This window comes from Balaenoptera acutorostrata, chromosome 10, assembly GCF_949987535.1.
Source record: "Balaenoptera acutorostrata chromosome 10, mBalAcu1.1, whole genome shotgun sequence".
NCBI classification, from domain to species: Eukaryota; Metazoa; Chordata; class Mammalia; order Artiodactyla; family Balaenopteridae; genus Balaenoptera; species Balaenoptera acutorostrata.
This window is the reverse complement of record NC_080073.1, coordinates 76,962,399-76,983,083: the sequence shown is the minus strand read 5'-3', so window position 1 is coordinate 76,983,083 and position 20,685 is coordinate 76,962,399. Positions and strand designations below refer to the sequence as shown.

The 20,685-nt window shown below is 50.1% G+C and overlaps 1 protein-coding gene across 4 annotated transcripts in view; it reads right to left on the bottom strand.

The window, feature by feature from the left end:
* Positions 1–485: 485 nt before the first annotated feature.
* RUNX2 (RUNX family transcription factor 2) overlaps positions 486–20,685 on the bottom strand; it is a 314,463-nt gene continuing 294,263 nt past the window's right edge. For all 4 annotated transcript variants that reach the window (XM_057554387.1, XM_057554384.1, XM_057554389.1 and 1 more), the window contains one exon: positions 486–1,756. In XM_057554387.1, the coding sequence (XP_057410370.1) occupies positions 1,170–1,756 (587 nt within the window). In that variant the 3' untranslated portion in view covers positions 486–1,169. The remainder of the gene's footprint in view (positions 1,757–20,685) is intronic.

Below are 20,685 nucleotides of genomic sequence, written 5' to 3'. Positions count from 1 at the left end.
GATTTGCTTCTGGCAAATGAGCACACTTAATTAAAATTCTAATTCAATCAGGAAGGCGAGAAGGGCCCTCTTCCTTATGGGAAGTCAGATCCTGGAGGGCATAGGTTCCTCCAGATTTCTGAAATTCCATCTAGGTCTCCACCAGGGGACACTGGCAAAGTCTGGAGACATGTTTGTTTGTCACAGCTGGGAAGGATGGTGTTACTGGCATCTAGGAGGAAAGGCTAGGGATGCTGGCTTCCTCCTTGTTGGCCAGTGAATCGGTTTCTGCTCCAATCCAGAGAAAAAGGGTGGATTTACCAAATTTAGGGAGGTCTGGGAGCTTTAGAAAAGAACGATGACAACCTTTAAAAGCTTATTCTTCACAAGCACGAGAAAAGTTGAAATAAGACTCAAGGAGTAAAGTAAGGCTGGGATAGGTAACTGAGAACAGAAAGAGCAGGGGAAGGAAGAAATGTGGCACCGAAAGGCCAACACCCAGAAAGTACATATAAAAATCTTGTTTATTACACAAAATACTTTCTTATTTATAAGAAAGACTTAAATACCCCCCTTCTCCAAATACATCAGATTTTTCTCACTTCTCTATTTTCCAAACCTCTTGAAATGTGGTTATAATGAGAAAAAATAAACTTCTTTTCCCAAAAATATTTTTTAAAGAAATGTGTAAAAGTCACCAGAGATCAGATACCACATCAACAACTCAAAGGAACACTGGAGCTGCCCTTGAACTACTGCTTTTGTAACATGCTTCGCACTTGCCTTCCCTCCACAGGACTCAGAAGTCACCAATGTGGGTCGGGAAAGGATGGTTCTCTGAGCATCTTGCCCAGGGTCCCACCACAATCTTCGGACACTTGTCCTGCCAGGAGCTCAAGGCCTTCTCCAAAGCAAGAGAAGGACATCTGAAGGGCCAGGAGAGCTCCCAGGAGTGGGGCAGGCGGGAGAGAGCCGAGAAAGAGCCTGGCACTGCAGAAAGTGCGAGGAGCACCGTCATTTCAGATTGAAATGCGAGGGGAGGTCCATTCCTTCCCATAAAGTAGGTTGAGCAGAGTAATCCCGTCCTCTGCTGGGTTTGCCAGGCTCAGGGGTGACACAGGCAGGGTTGCCTGGTGCATTCGGGAGCCCTTTACTGCGCGGCTCGGATACACAGTGTGGGGGCAGCTCCATCAGTTGCCATCTGGGGCATCTGGCGGCGGCTGCGGCGGCGGCTGCGGCCCCAGGGACGAGGCCAGTTTGGTGAGGGCCCTCGCTATGACGTCCAGGTGGCCATTCATCGTCCGCAACTCCACCAGGATGTCCCCGACGTTGGCTTCCAAGGTCGCGGCGGCGGCGGCGGGCCGGGCGCAGGGCGGCGGGGAAGCGCCCGGGTCCTCCGCGCCCTCCTCCCTGCCCGCTGCGCCCGTGCGCGGGGCGCAGGTAGCCGGCCGATCACGCTCATCCCCGCGGACGCCGGGAGGGGTGGTCGAGGGGCAGCCGGGCAGCCAGTCGACGAGGCGCGGGGCTCCCTCCGGGGAGGAGGCGACCACCGAGTAGAGGCCGGCGCGCCGGGGGGCGCCCGAGCCCGAGGCGGGAGGCGCAGGGGCGGCGGGGAGCGGCGGCAGCAGCGCGGGCAGCACCGAGGGCCCCGGGGAGAACGCCTGGGGCTCGCAGGACGACGAGGGAGAAGGAAGCGCGGTGGTGGAGGGGCCTGGCTCCTCGGAGGAGAGGAACAAGGTGGTCGAAGACTGGGAGTCCAAGGTGCTGGGCTCTGAATCTGTCAAGGAGGAAACGAGAAAGGGTCACTCGGGCATTTATTGAGTGCCAGCTGTATGCCCGGCTCCATGCTAGGTATAAAGGAACTGAGTTAGAAGGTGGAAAACTTATTTCCTACCCCCAGCCTTGTGATCCGATAAGGAAGAGTGGGTTTCAGGAGCGCGGGAATCCATAGGCAGGGGAGACCACGGAGTCCAGGAAGGCGTCCTGGTGGGTAAGGCTCTCTACTGAGGTCTAGAGAGGGGCACTGCTGGGAAGGCAGCGAGGGAGCTCCAGGCAGGGGCGGAAGTTGCAGCCTGTTCGCAGGCAGTCTTGCCAAGGACAGTAGGTCAAGGCTGTGAAAAGAAGACCCCTCCACCCTCCTCAGAAGCAGAAGTGTGTTAAGCAGAGGGCTCCTTCCACCGTCCCAGCAAAGCCAAGCTCTCAGGGGGAAGTTGAAAGAGTTTGCGGCCAGGAGCCAGATCTCAGCGCTGTTTCCCACTCTGCCAGAAGATGCCATGGAACCTTGGGCCAGACCCTTCCCCCCCTTGAGGACGTGGTTTCCTATCCCAGTGACCCCCGGGTCCCAACCAGGACTGATCAACCTGCCTTCAAAAGTCTTCAGCTTGAAGCGCGGGTCTAAGTTCCCAGGGGGCCGCACTCAAAGGCTCTACAAGCCTCCTGTTGTGAGTTCTCCCCTAATCCCCTGAGTCCCCACGTAGAAAGTGGGCAGCAGCTCTTTGCAACTGGGTATGGCAGCAAGGTTCACCAACCTCAGATCAAAGGATCCACCTCAATGCCAATGACCTCAGCTGTTCCGGCCAGCCTGTTCCCGCCTTTGGGTAGATGGCTCGTGCTCACCCTGGAAGCGGTTCTGAGTTTTACTGGAGCCCAGTCTCCGAAGGCTTGCTCCCAATTCCAGCTGGAGGGTCTGCTCTTGGCTCGCCTCATTGGCAGTTTGGGTGCCCACCTTTATGCCCTGCCCTTGAGGGGTTCCAAGCCTTTCAAAGGCAGAACTTGCTCTATTACCTCAGCCTGTTATATTGTGGCGGTGGGGGGTGGGGGGGGGAGAATGACATGATGACAGAGCCAGTAAGTAAACACGTTCCCCATTGCTTGTGAACATGTGTGCTCTCGCTGCCCCTCATGGGTGAGCTATTCCTTCATTTGGGAGCTGAGTCTTGCGGAGACTCAGAGCCATCATCTGGCTAGAGCTTGTTCTGTCATCCTGACTTCAATCCTACCACGTTCTCACAGTCCCAGATGTTCCAATGTCCAGTCGGTGTGGTTGTGAATTTGGTCTGATGGGAGCAGAGAAGCGATGGCTCCTCGAGGACCACAGTTGAGGAGAGCCACCCGTGTGCCTGCAAACTCCTCTGATGGAAATTGCATGGGCACTTCCTGCTATTGGGTTTCACAGAACTGCCTCTCTTCCACCAGAACTTAGGTTCCTCCGGTTTCTGTGAGGCTCTTCTTTTGTTAACCACGAATCGCAGACACTTCTGGGCACATAACCCTCATGAGTTGAAAAGAATCAAAGAGAAACCCTACAAACTGTTGGCTCTGCTTTTGCTTGAAAACGATGTTAATAAGCTTCACACATAGCAGACAAGAGGCTGTTATATTTAATCGAATAGAAGTCTAACAAGGAAAATGAGATAGAGGCAAGTACACAAAATGTTCTAGCGCAGTGTTTCCTGAATTTTCATGCGCAGGCCATTCCCCTGGGACATTGTTAGAGGGCAGGTTGTGATTTGGCAGGTCAGGACTGGGGCCAGAGACTCTGCATTTCTAGCCAGCTCCCAGGTCATGTGGGTGCTGCTGGTCTGGGGACCACAACCTGCAGAGCAAAGGTGTAGACCAAATATACAAGGTTGGCAATAAAGCTTAGGGTTCACAATCATAGAAACTAGAGTAACCAGGGGTAGAGGAGCAACCTAGAAGCCCCATATGATCATGAAGATAGTAATAGTAATGATGCTGGTGACCTCGCCTAGCTATCAGAGGAATAAGAGAGGTGGCCTATCCTGCTGTTAGTTTGATGGTTTTCCAGCAAAGCCTTGAACCAGTGAGCACTGGCTTAGGGAGGAGTGAAGGTTTCTTAAAGAGGAAAGCCCTTCACTGCTGTTTAAGCTAAAACTTCAAAGATTTCTGCAGTGACCATGCATGAACATGCCTTCCCTTGTCACTGACCTTTAGCAGAAAGTGACTGCTTCCTCCCAAGCCTGTAAGTCAAGGTCTTCTGAGTACTTTCTGTTCAATCCTATTGCTGAGTCAGGCTGAATCATTGCTTGGCTGGTAACTATGTACCTTGAACGGCTGACCTTTTCTATCTTTTTTACACCCACTTGGCATTCCCTGTCACCACCACTTAAACCCACCTGCCTGGGCCTAGGCTTTCCCTGGAGGAGGCCTGGGGAAAAGGTGAAGTGTGCAGCTGGCTACAGGAACCTGCGATTCATTTGCAAATAAACCCTTCAGATCATCCCCTAAAACCTGCTCCTCTTGCTACCTTCCCCTTCTCAGTAAGTGACCTTCCCTTTGTTTAGCCAAACACCCAGGACAAACCCTTGACCCATCTCTTTCCCTTACTCCCCACATCCAATCTGCCAGCAGTGGTTATATAGCCTCTGCCTTCAAAGTATATCCAGCATCGGGTCAGCTCTCACTGGCTCCAGGCAGTGGTCCAGCTACTGGTGGCTGAGCTGAGACCAGAAAACGGCTCCTGAGTTCCAGGTCAGTGTTTCCTCTGCCACACCCAAAAGCTTACTGGATTTGAATGAATCATTTAGAACTCTCCCCTGGCTCTATTGTGTCTCCCCAGCCCTCCTGGCCACCCTCCACCATTTGCCCAGGAAAACTGTTTGCTGAGTCTTAGCCTCTTTTTTATATAAGATAATAGCTACATTTATTCATTAAGTCGTTCAACAAATATTTATTGAGCACCTACAATATGCCCAGCAGAACGCTCCACAGTGTACAAAGCCAGACCTAAATCCTGACCTCACTGTGGAGGCAGAAAATAAATAATTGCATAAACAAATGTGTAATTGCAACAGTGATACAATCTACATGCTATAAGCATCTGAAAGAAAAGGGAGGGTTTGACCTAATCAAGGAAGATTCCCTGAGGAAATGCTGTTGGAGTGGAGTAAGGATGAGTAGTTAAGTAGGAAGAGGGGAGAATGTTGATGCATGAGCAAGGGCCTGAGGCAGAAGGGAGTGCTGCAAATATGTGGGACTTCCAGAGAAAGCCAGTTTGCTGGGAGTGGAGAGAGCCAGGGGAGGGAAGTGTGCGGTGAGTTGAAGCTCAAAATGGAGAGCAGGGGTCAGGAGATGGAGTGTATGATAAACACTGCCAGTATTGCTCAATATCCATTTTCTTCCTCCTTTTCAGCTGGTCCATGACCACTTAGAATAAAGATTACATTTTCTAGCCTCTCTTCCAACTAGCTCTAGCCATGTCACTAAATTCGGGGCAGGAAAATGTCAGTAGAAGTGCTATGTACAATTCTTTGTTCCTGTGCCTGGGTTTTGGTTGCAATGGCTGGTGCTCAAGCAGCCCCTTTGGACTATGAGGTAGAAACCACATGCTAAGGATTATAGAGCAGAGAACTGAGTCCCTGAGAATTTTGAGGAACTGCTATACAAATTCTAGCTGGCTCAACTGTAGCCTTTTTGTACGAGAAAATGAAATCTTATCTATTCAAACTCCTGTTAAATTGGGTTTTCTGTCACTCACAGCCAAACCAAATCCTGATAAACATGGCTTTGCTGAATTTATTAAGGGGTTTTGTCATTATTCTATGAGCGATGGAAAGCTTTGAAAAAGTTTTAAACATAAGTGTGTGTGTCTGTATGTGTGTGTGTGTGATATGATCAGTTTTGTATTTTGAAAAGTTCACCTGGCTGCATTGGGCAAGAAGTAGACAGAATAGAAGCCGGGGACACAAGTTAGGAGGTTGCCGTTGCAGGTGAGAAATTACAAAATGACAGTGGCTTTTACTAGGGTGGTAGCTAGAGATGCAGAGAAGTAGACAGCTTCTAGAGACAGCTGTGACCCAGAAACATTAGGATTTACTATCAGCAGGGATGCAGGAGGTGGGGGAAAAGGCATCAGAGAAATGGGTGCCCTCCTGGCTGCTGCTTCAGTGCAAGGTTCCAGAAATTCTGTCTGCAGAAGGGGAACTTTCCCTTTCTTGTGCTCTGGAGCCTGGGTGGCCCCTTCCCAGCCCACACCCAGCCATGCAGCATAGCTCAGCTCTGACACACCTCAGCAGAGGCAGCCCGTGGGAACATTTTCCCAGGAGCCTGGAGGGAGGAGAAACAGGGTAGCTTTGGGCAGGGAACCAGAGAAGCAGAAGTCTGTGGGAAAAGGAAGAAACCTGTCTGGGGGAGAAGCAACATCTATCCGCAGTGCAGCCAGGCCCTGGCCTTTGAAGGTTCAGACTTGGCTGGGCCACTGCCTGCTTCTTTCAGAACCCCCGGCACACAAAAGGGAGGGTGAGTGTCTGATGAACTAAACCCAATAATATTCACTCCTTTTATTTTCCAGAAACGTCATGAGACCCACAGGGCAATCTTCTGGTTTTAAGACCTGGTGAGTCACGCCTACAAATACCTCTGACTCAATGTGATCCCAAGCTCTCACCAGGCATCTCCCAGGAACGTGGCTCAGCAGGAGAGCTGGAGCAGGACAGCCTGGCAGGGGAGAGAAGGGCTGGTGTCTCTGGAGGGGGTGAAAAGGGCCGGCTGCAGTACAGACCATGGGATTCCTGACTTGACACTGACTGCTCCCAATAACAGCCAACATTGACCGAGTGCTATCTCCAAGCCACATGCTAAATTCTCTCTTCTAATCTTCATGGAAGACCATGATGTGGATTCTGTTTTTAATCCCATTTTCTTGTGTAGGAAACTGAGGCTCTGTTATGTTAAGTACCCTGCTCACTGTCACAGAGCCAGGATATGAATCCAGGCAGCTAATGCCAAAGGCTATCGTGTGTGAAGGAGGGCACATGCTTTATGGAGTTTGCAGGGATGAGACAAGGGCTGAGAAGGAGAGCTAACATTTGTGGAGGGTCTGCTACACTCTAGGCTGATGATTTGTCACCTTGACTGCATATTAAAATCACTTGGGGAACTTTATAAACACTACTGATGCCCCAGTCAATTAAATCACGACCTCTGGGGATGGTGCCCAGGCATCTTATATTTCAAAAGCACCCATTTTATAAGATAACACTAATACGCAGCTAGGGTTATTCGACAAAAGCAACGTTGATACGTTTTCTTATTTAATCCCAACAGTGGCCTTCTTCCCATTTTCAAACGGAGAAACTGAGGCTCACAGAATTTGGATAGCTTAGACAAAGCCCACAGCCACCGAGACCTTATCTGTATCTGGCTGACTCCCATGCCATTCATGTTGATTCCATTCTCTCTCATATCTGGGCCTCCTCCATTTTGAAAGTGGGTGAACTTTCTTAATGTAAATGTCTTTTGCAATTTGCATCTTTTTTGTTCAGGTGCAAGTACTGTTTAGGCCAGCTGTTGGAGAGTAGCAGTGCAGTCTATAGCTACTGAGTAGAATGGGCTGGCCCAGGGGCCTGTGAAACCATGGCTATGGCTTCATCCAGGCTCTGCTACAGCCAATGGACCAGGACGTCTGAAGAGATGTCCAGTAGCCCTGGCCAGGGTGTGCCTGTGGACTCTCCCAGAACACCACCCATCCACTGGAGTCCCTGCCTCTGAGGAACCACCCTCTGAAGATCAGAAGGCCCAGCCCTGGGGAAATCCTTAGTCTCTGCTTCCAGCAGCATTAGTGACTTCCCAAGGATGACATGGGAAAAGTCATCACCCTTTTACTTCCATGTGAATTATCCAAGCCTCTAATTTCCTAGCGGCTGAGGGCTGCGCTAATGAGAAGGGGTGTTCATCATCAATCAACTTAGTAAAAAAGCAGCTGGGAAGGCAGAAGGGCAGCCAGAGACTGATTTGAGCAGCCAAAAGATTCTCCTGCCCAAAGAGTGCTTTTTAAGGAGGGGAGAAAAAAAAAAATTGACAGCAGGGGTCTATCCGCCCATGCTCATGGCAGGATTATTCACATTGGCCAAAAGGTGGATGCAGCACATGTGGCCATGGATGGATGGATAAACAAAATGTGATATTGATATAATGGAACATTACTCAACCTTAAAAAGGACGGAAATTTTGATACTTGCTACATGGATAATGCTTCACATTATGCTAAGTGAAATAAGCCAGTCACAGAAGCGGATACACAAAATATTATATGATTTCTCTTGGGTGAGGTTCCTGGGGCAGTCAGATTCATAGAGGCAGACAGGAGGATGGGGGTTGCCAGGGTTGAGGGGAGGGGGGGTGGAAAGTTAGTGTTTAATGAGTGCAGACTTCCAGTTGGGGAAGATGAGGACATTCCCGGAGATGGATGATGGTGAGGGTTACCCAATAATGGGAAGGTACTTAATGCCACAGAACTGTACGCTTAAAAATGGGTAAAATGGTGAATGTACACTGTATATATTTTACCACAATAAAAAAAAAAAACAGGTGGGGGAGGTGTGACACAGTAATTCACAATTTTATCCATACACTTGAAGGAAGGTCTATGTAAGAACTTTCTGGGACGGTTTGTAAAACAGGAATAAGAAAAACTGGTAAAATAAATTACTGTTGAGAACATTATAGAGCAGATGTAAACACCCCGAAGACTCCCCTGAGAATGAGGACCCTTTACCCAGATCTGGACCTAAACATTACTGCGTCATTAAAGATCGTTCCATTTTCAATCAGCAGGGTGAAAAGTTCTAAAATCGTTTCGTTGAGACTGTGGATATAGGTTAGAAGAAAGGAAAGTCTGGAGTCTGACACTTTTAGATCCACTTTTAGACTCATTCTACTTTTGTAAGCAAAGTGATGTCAACCCTCCAAGCATTTCGCAGCCAAGCTGCTGGCTCCTCAGGGTCCCCCTTTCTCACTAGCACCACTGGCCACCGAGAAAAAGTGGGGATTGTTTCAGTTCAAGAGCCTCAGGTCCTCAGCCCGGCCCCTAGCCGCCCCACCCCTTCCTCATTCACTCTGCCCCAACTATTTCTTGAAGGTATCAGACATAGTTCGACCTCAGGGCCTTTGCACTTGCTGTTCTGCCTGGCATGCTTCCCCCCTCGAACATTCCCATGGCTCAGTCTGTCACCACCTTCAGCCTTTGCTCAAGGTCACCTTCTCCAGCGGTCTTTTCTGGACACCCTAGTTGAAAGGACTACCCTCATTCCCCCACATCAGTTTTCTGTCCCCCTTGCCCTGCCCAAAAGATGCTGTCACTGTCCCACTCATACCCTGGGGCTCATTCCAGGTGGAGGGAGTTATATGAGGCTTGGGGATTGTGGCCTGAAAGACAATATGAAAGAGCTGAAGTGTAGGGTGCCCAGGGCTGGGATATTTGCATGAAATGACTTACTAGGTAACAAGGACGGAGAGCTGAGCGGCTGGTCTGCTAAGGTAAGGAATTTGAGCTTGAGCAGGCAGAGGGGAGCCACTGAAGGATTTTAGGCAGGAGAGTGATAGATTTGATTTGCATTTTTAAGCGATTACTCTGGCAGCCGGCCTTGTAGAGGCTGAACTCAGGGGGTGAGGCTGGAGGCAGGAAGACCAAATGCAAAAGGAACCTCTTGGCTGTTCAAGGAGCTAAAATGATACTACAGCAGAAAGAGACACAAGCGTGAAGTCCAGCCAACCAGTATGAGAAGCAAATTTTTTTTTCTAGGAATGGATTGAATTTCAGCAAAAAGAGACTTTCCTGCCACCCTTTACGGACAATACAGTGAAGGCTGCCTTCTGCCCTGGTTCAAGTTGTCCACCCTGGGCCTTTCATGCATCAATATTCAATAAAAGCGAGCGTGGGTTTTATGGGATTGTTTGTTATGCACGGAGCCAAGCTTTTCTACTCACTCAGACAGAACTGCTCTGCCAACGTCTAAATTGGACGTTTTTTGCATATAGGGTGTGAGGGATATCTCTATGTGTCTTTATGAGCACACCCATTTGGAAGGAGACATATGTGACTATATATAATATCTTTATGTGATTTTTTGAAGAGATGTTTATACAACCTGTATATTCCTTGGCATGAATATGTTTGTAGCATGGAGAAAGGGAGAGACAGAATGCAAAAGCGATTCCCACACCATAACCGACTTTGGCTCACGAAGAAAAATGCAAAATAGATTATGTTCCCTAGCAATGCCTCCAGGGTTGAAAGATTTCCAAATCCACCCATTTAATCCTTCCTCCTGGAAGGGCACTCACCTTTGAACTTTATTTTTTAAAACTATCATTAAAAAAAATAACAATCGCACAGCCCAGACCAGACCCTACTGCAGTCCAGGCTCCCCGCCCCTATCCCACACCCCAACAAGAGAGCTAACCAAAGGGGTCATCTCGCTCACAAAAAAAAACAAACAAAAAAACCCCCGCGGGCTGCTTGATGAACTTGATGGAAAGAGCCAGGCTGTAAAAGACGGCATTTTGGCTTTAACAAGGCCAGGAGCCCGGAGCACCGCCAGCTGGGTAGTCTGAACCAACCCAAGAATATAAGAACCTGGGGTCACCCGGAGCTGGGACGCCACCAGGAATGCAGGGAGGAGAGACGGTCTGGCGGGGGGGGTTGGCGCTGGGGATCACTGGGGCCCCGCGCTGCCAGCTCCTTGATGCAAGTCAACAGGCGGACAGAGAGGCCAGGACAGCTGGGCGGGAGCAGCGCTGTGCCCGCGGCACGGGGCTCGCCTGGGCCCTCTTCACACGACCAGGCTCCAGGACCCCTGGGGTAGGGCAGGGGGGACACACACGCGTGTCCACTCACCAGCTCAGCAGGTACAGCACCTCAAGGAGGAAGCCTCCTTGGCTTGTTACGATGCCTCCTTGCCACGCTGTTGACCCACAGGAAGTAAGGAAGCAGTGGAGTATCCCACCTGAGGAGGAGGGAGGGGCGATGGTCCCATTTCCCAAAGCCATAGGCAGCAAGGTTCTCAACAAGGGTGTTCCCTGAGTCAGTGGCAGAGCAGAGGAAAGGGACCCTTCGCTGTCCTCTGGACCAAAGTGGCAATGCCCAGCTCTGGACACGCTTGGTAAACATCTATTAAGTGGATTACCCTGTTTTTCTCAGCATTCCATGCAGCCCTGGGAGCAAAGCCTCGCTCTTAACATCTGACGCCTCTGGTGTCTGTCACCTATTTCCACAGTTTCCCCACCCCACCCCCCTGCACATAGAAGCAAATAACCCCAAGAAATGGCCCTATGAGTTCTCTCACTGCCCCATCCGGACACTTTTAATACTTGATCCTTTCTCTTGAGAATTCCCTGGAGATTAGATCACCCAGCTGTGCCACTGTGTCTCTCCTTAGGAAAGCTTTTCTAATTTAAGTCCGAGCTTTCCCTTTCCTTCATTCCATGCCATCCCTCCTAATGATAACCCCTTGTGCCAGGCTCAATTACACACAAAGCTCAAATGAGCAGCCCCAACTCTAAACTTGGCCCTGTCCATTGGAAGGGGAGGTCTTGGGCATCTTGCTCTACCCAGAAAGAAAGATGCTGTTTCCCAAGGGGAAACAAAGCCAAGGATGGGGGGGGCGGGTGGAATCTCCTGCAAAAATAAAAGTCAAGAATGAAGAAACAGGGACTTCCCTGGTGGCGCAGTGGTTAAGAATCTGCCTGCCAATGCAGGGGACATGGGTTCGAGCCCTGGTCCGGGAAGATCCCACATAATGTGAAGCAACTAAGCCTGTGCGCCACAACTACAGAGCCTGCGTTCTAGAGCCCGTGAGCCACAACTACTGAGCCCATGTGCCGCAACTACTGAAGCCCCCATGCCTATAGCCCGTGCTCCGCAACAAGAGAAGCCACCACAATGAGAAACCTGCACACCGCAACGAAGAGTAGCCCCCGTTCACCACAGCTAGAGGAAGCCCATGCGCAGCAAGGAAAACCGAATGCAGCCAAAAAATTAATTAATTAATTAATTAATTAATTAAAAAAAAAAAAGAAGAAGAAACAGACCAGCTCTGGCTCCCCCAGGGCACTGGGGCTGGAGGCTGACGCAGCATCTTCAGCCAGGCCTGTTAGGACCCTGCCCTGCCCCAGGCATGCGAGAGCAACAGAAGTGCTTTGATTTTTCCCTTTCTAAAAACGTCCTCCAGCCTGACCCTACCTACGCTCTCACTACAGGGTCAGCAGAGGGTGAAATGAGAGCATTCTCTCGGAATTTCCTGACTTCTGTGAATTTTTCTCAAGATCTGGCCATGAGTCAATGTGAGGCACTGTGACACATGGTGTGACTTGCAGTGGCTCCCCTCCCTTCTGGAACACCGTGAAGAGCATCTCCCAGCTGAGTAACTGAGGACGAGAATCCATAAGGTCCTCCCCCCCTTCCCCGCAACTTTCCTTCTATATTGTCTCCAAATTAGAGGAGATATGGAACTATATTTTATCAGGATATTAATATTCTCTAGAAGCATGGAAAGATCTGTATTGATGCAGTTGACTTCCTTTGCAGAATTAAGCTCTCTTGTATGATGTTTGTTGGTCTTTATGTTTGGGGTGTTTAGAGAATGGGGCAGGGGGCGGATGAGAACAGCCGTGGAGGAGACAGGAGGACATCGCTCAGATTTACAAAGTCCTGGCAAGATCCTAGAACATCCCCTGAAAGGTCCAGGTGAACCGGACTAGGTAGGCAGGTAGATTTATCGGCTCAACTTTATTGATGTTGACAACCAATCTGAAATAGCCAAACAAAGCAGATTAATTATAATTTTGCATGTGAATTATCTGACTGCCAGGACTGTATATCACTTGCCAGTGGAGACCAGCTACAACCAGTATCTGCTAGTGATGGTTTATAATTCCCCCCCAGAGTTTGGGGGGGAAGTGCTCAGATCAATGACATCTTTCAAAAGAGCCTGGAATTAAAATGAAGGGAATACTACTCGGCCATTAAAAAGAATGAAATTTTGCCATCTGCAGCAACATGGATGGACTTGGAGCGTATTATGCTGAGTGAAATAAGTCCAACAGAGAAAGACAAATACTCTGTGATATCACTTCTATGTGGAATCTAAACAATAACACAAATGAGTGTATATGCAAAATAGAAACAGACTCACAGATATAGTGAACAAACTAGTGGTTATCAAAAGGGAAAGAAAAGGGGGAAGGACAAATTAGGAGTAGGGGAATAAGGGATAACAAACTACTATGTATAAAGCAGATAAACAACAAGGATATATTGTATATCACAGGAAATTACAGCTGTTATCTTGTAATAACTTTTAATGGAGTATAATCTATGAAAATACTGAATGACTATGCTGTACACCTGAAACTAACATAATATTGTAAATCAACTACACTTCAATTAATTAATACGAATGGAGTGTGAAAACGAGACTGCTAAATGTTTGTGGAGCCTGGCCTCACTCGGGGTTCTTGGGAACGTGTGTGGAAGCATTTTGCAAACTGTCATATGCTACGCAAACAGCAAGGAATCACCATCCTTAGGGTGTATTAAGACCCCACCTTGGGACCAAAGAAGATTAAGCCTTTTATAAATACAGCAGAGAATTTCTAACCATCCTAGTGAGTGTAGGGGCGAGTGTTTAGGGCCTAGTGCCTCTCTTTCAAATGCAGGAAACAAAGGGCAGACCCTAGGGGAGTTACCCAGACATTGAGGAAAATGAGCACCTCGTACCCCCTCTGCCTACGTAGCCCCTTTCCCTCCTTAGACCCCCCAGGAAGGGCATCCTCGGTTGTAGAAAGTCGAACTTGGGAAAGAAAGTCCCAGTTTGAAGCAAAAGCTCTCAGAGCTCCTACACCTTCTGCTATTCTGAGGTAAACGGAAGATAAATATTTTCTGGGGCTCTTTCAACCAAGGTGAAGTAGGTAACTTTCCTCTCCCCGCCCCCCGTTTCTTCTCCTTCCCCAAAATCCCCTCCCTTCTCTTCCTTTCTTCTCACCACCATCCAAAGAGACCACTCTTTGGTTTTCTTCTCGTTCTGGAAAAAACTGTTTTTCTGAATTGCTGTCTTTTCACTGACTTGTGAAGGCAAAACAAGAGAATTAAATGAGGCCATTGGGTAAGAAGGTATCAAATCTTAAGCGAACTAGTAGATTTATTTACAATTATTTTTATTATAACTTTATATATATATATATTTATCATTTATTTTTTTTAACTAATAGAACCTTTCCTTTTCCTAGCCGACCATCTACCATCTTTTTCGTAGTTTGCTTGCTGAGATGCGGCCCCGGGGCGGGCACTGGGGGAGCCGGTATTTCTCCGAGCCGGGGGCAGCCTCTCTTACGGGCAGGCCCTGGAAACATTTTCCTTCCAACTCCACCCCATCATGCTGCGGTTCCCCTCTATACAAAATGAGCAAAACAGCACTCTTCCCTCCCACAGGCAGGAGATGAGGTGGAATCCTTGCAAATTTGTCAAGTGTTTTAAGGTCCTTGGATTAAAGAATTTACTTGAGAGAAGAAAATAACGATTCCAGAGTGGAATTCCACTCGGCGGTCACGTGTTCTGTCCCTCCCACCACCCAATCTCCCCCCACCCCCCGTGTCTTACATGACTTGGAACAGGACCCCGTGAGCTACGAGGGGTTCAGAAAGCCTTTAAGTCATTTCTTGGCCTGCTCTTCTTTACCTTTTAATAAATTCTAGTTCTGCTCCTGCTTTTTTTCTTCTTCACGCAGCCAAAACCTTCTCTCTCCTAATGTGGATTATCAGACGAGGAGCCAGCTGGTTGGAGACGGGCCCCCTCTCATCTTGCTATTTCCTCTTTGTCTCTCACCCCTGCCTCTCCTTTGCCTGTGCTTCCCATTGCACCCCCTGTTTTTAACATGCCATACGTTTCGATAAACTGAAACAAATTTGACTCTGGATTCTTGGCTGTAGAATTTGCTTTGGCCTCCTGGACTGGTACTTTCTGAAATGGAGCTTGGTGCCTCCTCGGGGGTGCGGGCCACTGGGCGGTGACGGAGCGGGGCCCTGCTGTCCCCGAGGAGGCTCCTCCCTACTCAGGGCTCCCCGACCTCAGCATCCCACGTGGAATGTGGGAAAACACCGCGGCAGCTGCTAGGGCGGCCGTGAGACGGCGGCCAAGAATGCCCCCGGCCCTGGCCGCAGCTGTGTCCTCAACAGGTGCTGGCTGGCCGCCGGGCACGCCTCCATGTGTCACCCCCTCTTCTGGACACACAGAAACATCCCAGATCAGGGCCACCGACGTGGCCTCTCTCCATTCACCCCGCCAGTCCTGAGGCCACAGAGATTTTGGGCACAAGACAGTCCCAGGTGACAAAAAGCAGCCAGAGTCACGTTTCCTCCGCCCTCCACCCTCCGCCCTCAGCGTGAGGCTCACTGGACAATTGAAAGCAACTCCTCCAATGAGAGGCACCTTCCCGGCCTCGCTGCAGGAAAGGAGGCGTTTCCAGAGAAGCGCAAGGCTGACCCTTCACTGGCTGGCTCTGATCACGGCTCCAGAGAGGCGGCCACCCCACACTTCCTCAGCTTGGGGACAGGACAGAACCTGCCCCTGGGTCCCCTCTGTCACCCCTCCTCCCTTTCTCTCCTTCACCTGCCCCAGCTTCTCACCTCCCAGAGCCCACCCTCCTCTCAGGGAGAGTTAGTTACCCTGGTGGGGCGCGTGTGTGTGTGTGTGTGTGTGTGTGCGTGTGTGCGCATGTGTGCGCACGTGTGTGTGTTGCCTCCTCAACAAGACAAGAGTAGGGACTGTGCCATCTACAGTCATACAGCAGCCCCCCAATAGTGGGTTTTTGGGGGGTTTATTATTATTATTTTTGTTGTTGGAGTATAGTTGATTTACAATGTTATGTTAGTTTCAGGTGTACAGCAAAGTGAATCAGTTATACATATACATGTATCTACTCTTTTTTAGATTCTTTTCCCAATTAGGCCATTACACCAACAGTGTTTCATTCATCCCTATGGAAATAAAAACCAAATCAGAAAAACATTACGTGTTAAATCCCGTGTGTGTCTGTATATAAAATCTCCTCTCCCAATCCCGTGTGCTTTGGGAAAAATAGTATTTACTTGTGTCTTCCTTATCTGTATTTTACTCTCTTTTATTGTGTTTTACTTTCCATTTCCCAAGGCCTGTTAAGTGGAGTACCATGAAAATTCAGTTCAGTAGAAACGCTGGAACATTCGGAGCTGAACAAAGTTAAACAGGACTTTGCGGCATCTTAACACAGTAAAGGGCATGGCAATCATCCACAAGAAATGTAGAATTCAGGGTTTTCCAAATCTGCTTAACCTCAAAACCCCGTCTTTGGAGGAATATTTCAAGGAACTGGCATCCCTTTGGTCAATGCTCTTCAGTAGACATCAGCGCCTCTCGTGAATGAGGTACAGCACCCAGCAAGGATCGTGCACAGGCCAATGCTCATTAAAGACCAACGCCTCTGCCTTCCTTCAAGCCAGAAGAATAGAAACGCCTCGTCTTCCAGAACTTTTGACAATTACAGGAGGAAGAAGCCCTTTGGCAGATGAGGGATTTGCTCCGGTCTTTGTGTTTCAGCCTGGGATAATGAGGGACTATCCAAAGCTATTCTTTCCACCAGAGGCCCTCATAAAAAGCCAGAGCCCCCAGTTGTTCATCACCAGCAGTACCAGCATCAGGGCAACAAAAGCATTGCAAAGCCTAGAAAAGTCCAGATCTGGTAGTGAGCTGTGATGACTCTTTTAATTACAACTCTTACCCTCCTGCTGGCTGCCTTCTTGGACTTGGTCTAACTTCTTTTGAGCCCCCTCGTTAATCAACTCTCACCTCCTGGCACCCCAGAGGCTCTCTTTGGTGGTCCATGTGACAAGGTTCTGGGACTTGTGTCCTTCTTCTGGATGCTTCGAACTGCCCTACAGCCTGGACATAGATCCATGAGCCAATTTTGTTTTCTTCAAATCCGGGGGAAGAGAGGAGTGGTCTGCTAGCTTCCTGGGAATGTTGGCGATGTCGGAGAGTTGGGGTAGGGAGGGAGGGGGGAACTGTCGGGGCCAAGCCAAGGGACGGGATCAGGGCATTTGGAGAAGCCAGACCAGTTCCCACAGGGCACCGACTTGGAAGCTTTGTAAACAGAGCTCACTTGGCAAAGGATCTGTGTGGCCACTGCCATCCACGACACCATCGCTGCTGGCAGAGTGTTTACTCCCATCACTTCCTCCTCATTTCCCCCCTGACACTGTCCCTACAAAGAAGGATGGGAATTGGGTGAGAATCAGGCAGACGATATCCTCTGGACCACCGTCAGGGTTTCTAAGAATCACACCAAGCCGCTGCCGGCCAACTCATGTTTCTTCCTCTTCCCCTCCATGGGCGTGAGTACCCAGTGAGGCAGCGAGGAAGCACAGCTCAGGAGCCGCCCACGCTCTGTGAGACGGTGTGGCCGCTTTGCAGCTTGGAGCCTCAGTGTGTCCATCTGGGACGTGAGCACAGTGGTTCCCTCCTGGCTTGTCACTCAGGGGCCTCTGAGATGCACGATGGGGAGAGGGGGCTGAGAGAACTAAAGACCAGCCTCCCCTCCATTTCCCCGAAGCTTTCCATTCCTGCCTCTCTCCCCCATGAAGATCAAATCCAGACTCCCTCTCAGCCAACACATCAGGCCACAGGAGACCAAAGGTCCCACCTCGTTAGATTCCAATCACAGAATTACATGGTGAGAGTCCCCTGAGCTGCCTTACCTGGGACTACAACTCATATCATAGAAAAGACAGCCCCCGCCCCCTTCCCACTTACCCGCTCTGACTACGCCTGTCTCGTCTCCTCTGCCAAGCTCTTTCCTGGGAAGCTATCAGGGCTGTGGTTGAGCACGTGTGACTTTAACCCTGACAAGACGGAACCCAAGGCGACCCTACCTCCATCTCCCTAACTGGTCCGTATGGAGGGAGAAGGCAGGACCACAGGGAAGAGAGAACAGAATGGGTTCATTTCTGCCCCTTCCCCACTCCCCCAAGCCAGCCTCCAGATCAGTGCTTCCAGTTACAGACGCTCTGAAGCTGGTTCCCAGAATATAAGTCAAATGGAAGACGCCCAAGTAGAGAAGGTGCCTTTCCCCAGACAGAGGAGCCCTCCAGGGCACCCACGAAGAGCTCAGGATAAGCCCTTCCCGTTGCTGTGCTGCATCTCCTTTACCCTCCTGATGGTAACTCACAAAGCCTTCATCAGCCCCGTCTCAGACTGCAGGATTCTGTAGAAGGAGTCCCAGCCCTGCACACACCCTCTCCGTCTGCAGGGACCTGACGGTGGTCATTGTTCTCGGCCTCGTACTTCCCTTCCCTGAAGTCCCAGCAAAACCGCCCGAGCTCAGAGCCTTGGGGTGACACAGGGAAGACACCAGGAGAACCCCAAGCTGTAATGTGGGAGGGTGAGGACCCACTAACCAAGACGTGAGAGAAGTGGGGGGGGGCACAGGAAAGGGAAGGAAAGGAGAAAAGACAGGAGGGGGTAGGAGAGAAGGGAAGGGAAGGGAAAAGATAGGAAAGGAAAGGAAAGGAAAAAGAAAAAAAAAGAAAAAGAGAAAGGGAGGAACATTTCACCACAAAACCTTTAAAAATGAACTCTCTTCCCCAACAGAGGGATGCAGTGGGGAGGAAGGCCACAAAAGGGAGCACAGACAAGTAAATATAAATACGGTTATTTTAGGGCTTGGTGGGGAATGGACGCTGGTGGTCTCCAGCTTCTTCCTGGTGGGTCGGCGCTCATCCCAGGGAGGAACCCTGGGCCATGCCAGCCCTGGCCTTGCGGCCCGACGGGGTGGCCGGCGTGGAACCGCAGGGCGGCCCCAGGGGCGGAGGCTCAGCCGCACCTCAGAAAAGCCAGGGTGTAGGTGTAAGCAGCATATCTGGCCGAGGAAGGGCTACTTCTCAAAGCCCCCATTCATGGACCCTACGCGCAGGAGCGGCAAACAGGAAAAAAAATTGTTTCCCAGTCGGCCTCGCAAGGTGGGTTCCTGTTTATTAATCAAAGACCACATCAAGAATGCAGGGTTACAAATGTTCCTTCTCAGGAGCACAGAAGCTAGTGGCTGGATGTAAAAAAACTAAAAATCCCAAATGGTGGACAAAAAGCTGCCGCTAGGGGGGCGGGGGCGGCGGGGCCCCCCCGTGTTAGTTTCCGAAGGAAAATTCTACAAAAGGATGGGGGGCCCAGCAGCGGGCGTCCGTTGCTGAGGGCAATGTGCTCTCCATGGGGCTGGAAACAGGCCTCCTGTTGCCGGAAGCTCTTGGGTGGTGGGGTTAGTGGCTGCCCTGCACCCCCTTTCTTCCTGCTAGCCCCCTCTTCTTCCTTCTGAGCCGGTAGCAGTGAGAAACGCCCAAGGGGATTTTTTTAAAGATAATTAGCAATTAGTTCCCTGTGGAAATGGGGGAAAATCGAAAGGAGGCCCTTGGAGAAGGTTCAGAGAAATTCATTCACCAGGCAAGGCTGGGCCAGACCAAGAGGGTTCCCCCCCGCCGCCCCCGAGGGTCCCCATCCCGCCCATCGGAGACCAGGCTGCACTTCCCACCTACAGCAGGGACCGTGGAAAAGGAATTAAAGAAGCAAACTGCAGATAAGACGGAGGCTCCCGCTCTCCTTTGAAGCTTAATTAAAGCAAACTGATCAGCCTTACACTGGGCATGCTGCAGACTTCCCAAATGGCAGCGATAATCGCTAACAGGGAGCGATGTTATTCCAGAATCGGGGATGCACAGGAAGCTCGTTCAGGCTTCCAGTGCGGGTAGAGAAAAATCTGAACTGTGATAATTAAATACAAATCGCGCCTCGGGGCAAACAAACGAACAAAATCCTTGCTCTCTCCAGATAAGGGGGAAAGGCAGCAGCAGAAGAAATGGATTCAGGGCCATCTACATTTAATTTCATTCTCTGGCAGATCTAAACTGATTTCGGGGTGAGGGGGATCAAACAGACCTGTCAGCAGATCACAAAGCCGTCTCGAATACGTGCAGGGTATACCCCATCCAGCACCCAGACCACCGGTACGTTTTATGATTTCTTGACAATACAAATATTTGGCAGTGTTGAAATCGCCCCAATCAAATCAACCTGGGGCTTCATCTGCAGTTCTGAGGTGCTCTCCAAGAGCTGGCTGGAGCCCAGCCCCAAATAACCACGGCTCATCTTATTCTAATATTGCAGGAAACTATGTCCTCCTTCCCATGTCTGCTCCCCACCCTCTGCGGGGGAAGGGAAGGTCTCCACTTGCTGTGTGTGGTTGTTGCCTTTGCTGTTGACTTGGCCGCTCTTGTTTTCCACACACAGGGCAGCCTAGTGGCCTGAGTCAGGAGACCAAGACTCAGACCTTCCCCTCTAGCCCTTCAGCTGCAGGCCCTTCACCCTCCTGCCTGCAGAAGGAGGCCAAGGCCAAGTTCAGGCTGGGAAGCCAGAGGGGAGAGCAGGCGTTTCTGAGACAGGGCCGAAGTCAAGGCTCAGAAGGGCCCACCTGAAGAGGGGCCGTGTAGGATGAGCAGGGAAGGGAAACGAAGCAGGAGCTGCTGCAGCTGTGATGCCTCAAGGTGCCCAGGGAACACCAGGCAGGAAGGTGCTATCATCCATGTGGCTGCTGGTGGCTTCTTCCACAGAATAAGATTTCACCTGTGTTAAGACACTGACACATCTGCCTCATCTTTCTCTTTGAAACTAGAAGTTCTTGGAGCATACAATGTGCGTTTCACTCAATGCCATTTTGGTCCTACTTAGAGAAGGTGGTATAATTTTCCCTCTTCACAGGTGAGAAAACAGGTACAGAGAGGTACAGAATCAGGAGGAATCCAGGCAGGCTTACTGGCCTATAAGGAGGGGCCCTGAAGATCTTTCAGGAAGCCTGGAGAAATCCGTACTTGCTTGCTAAGCACCTGTCTCCA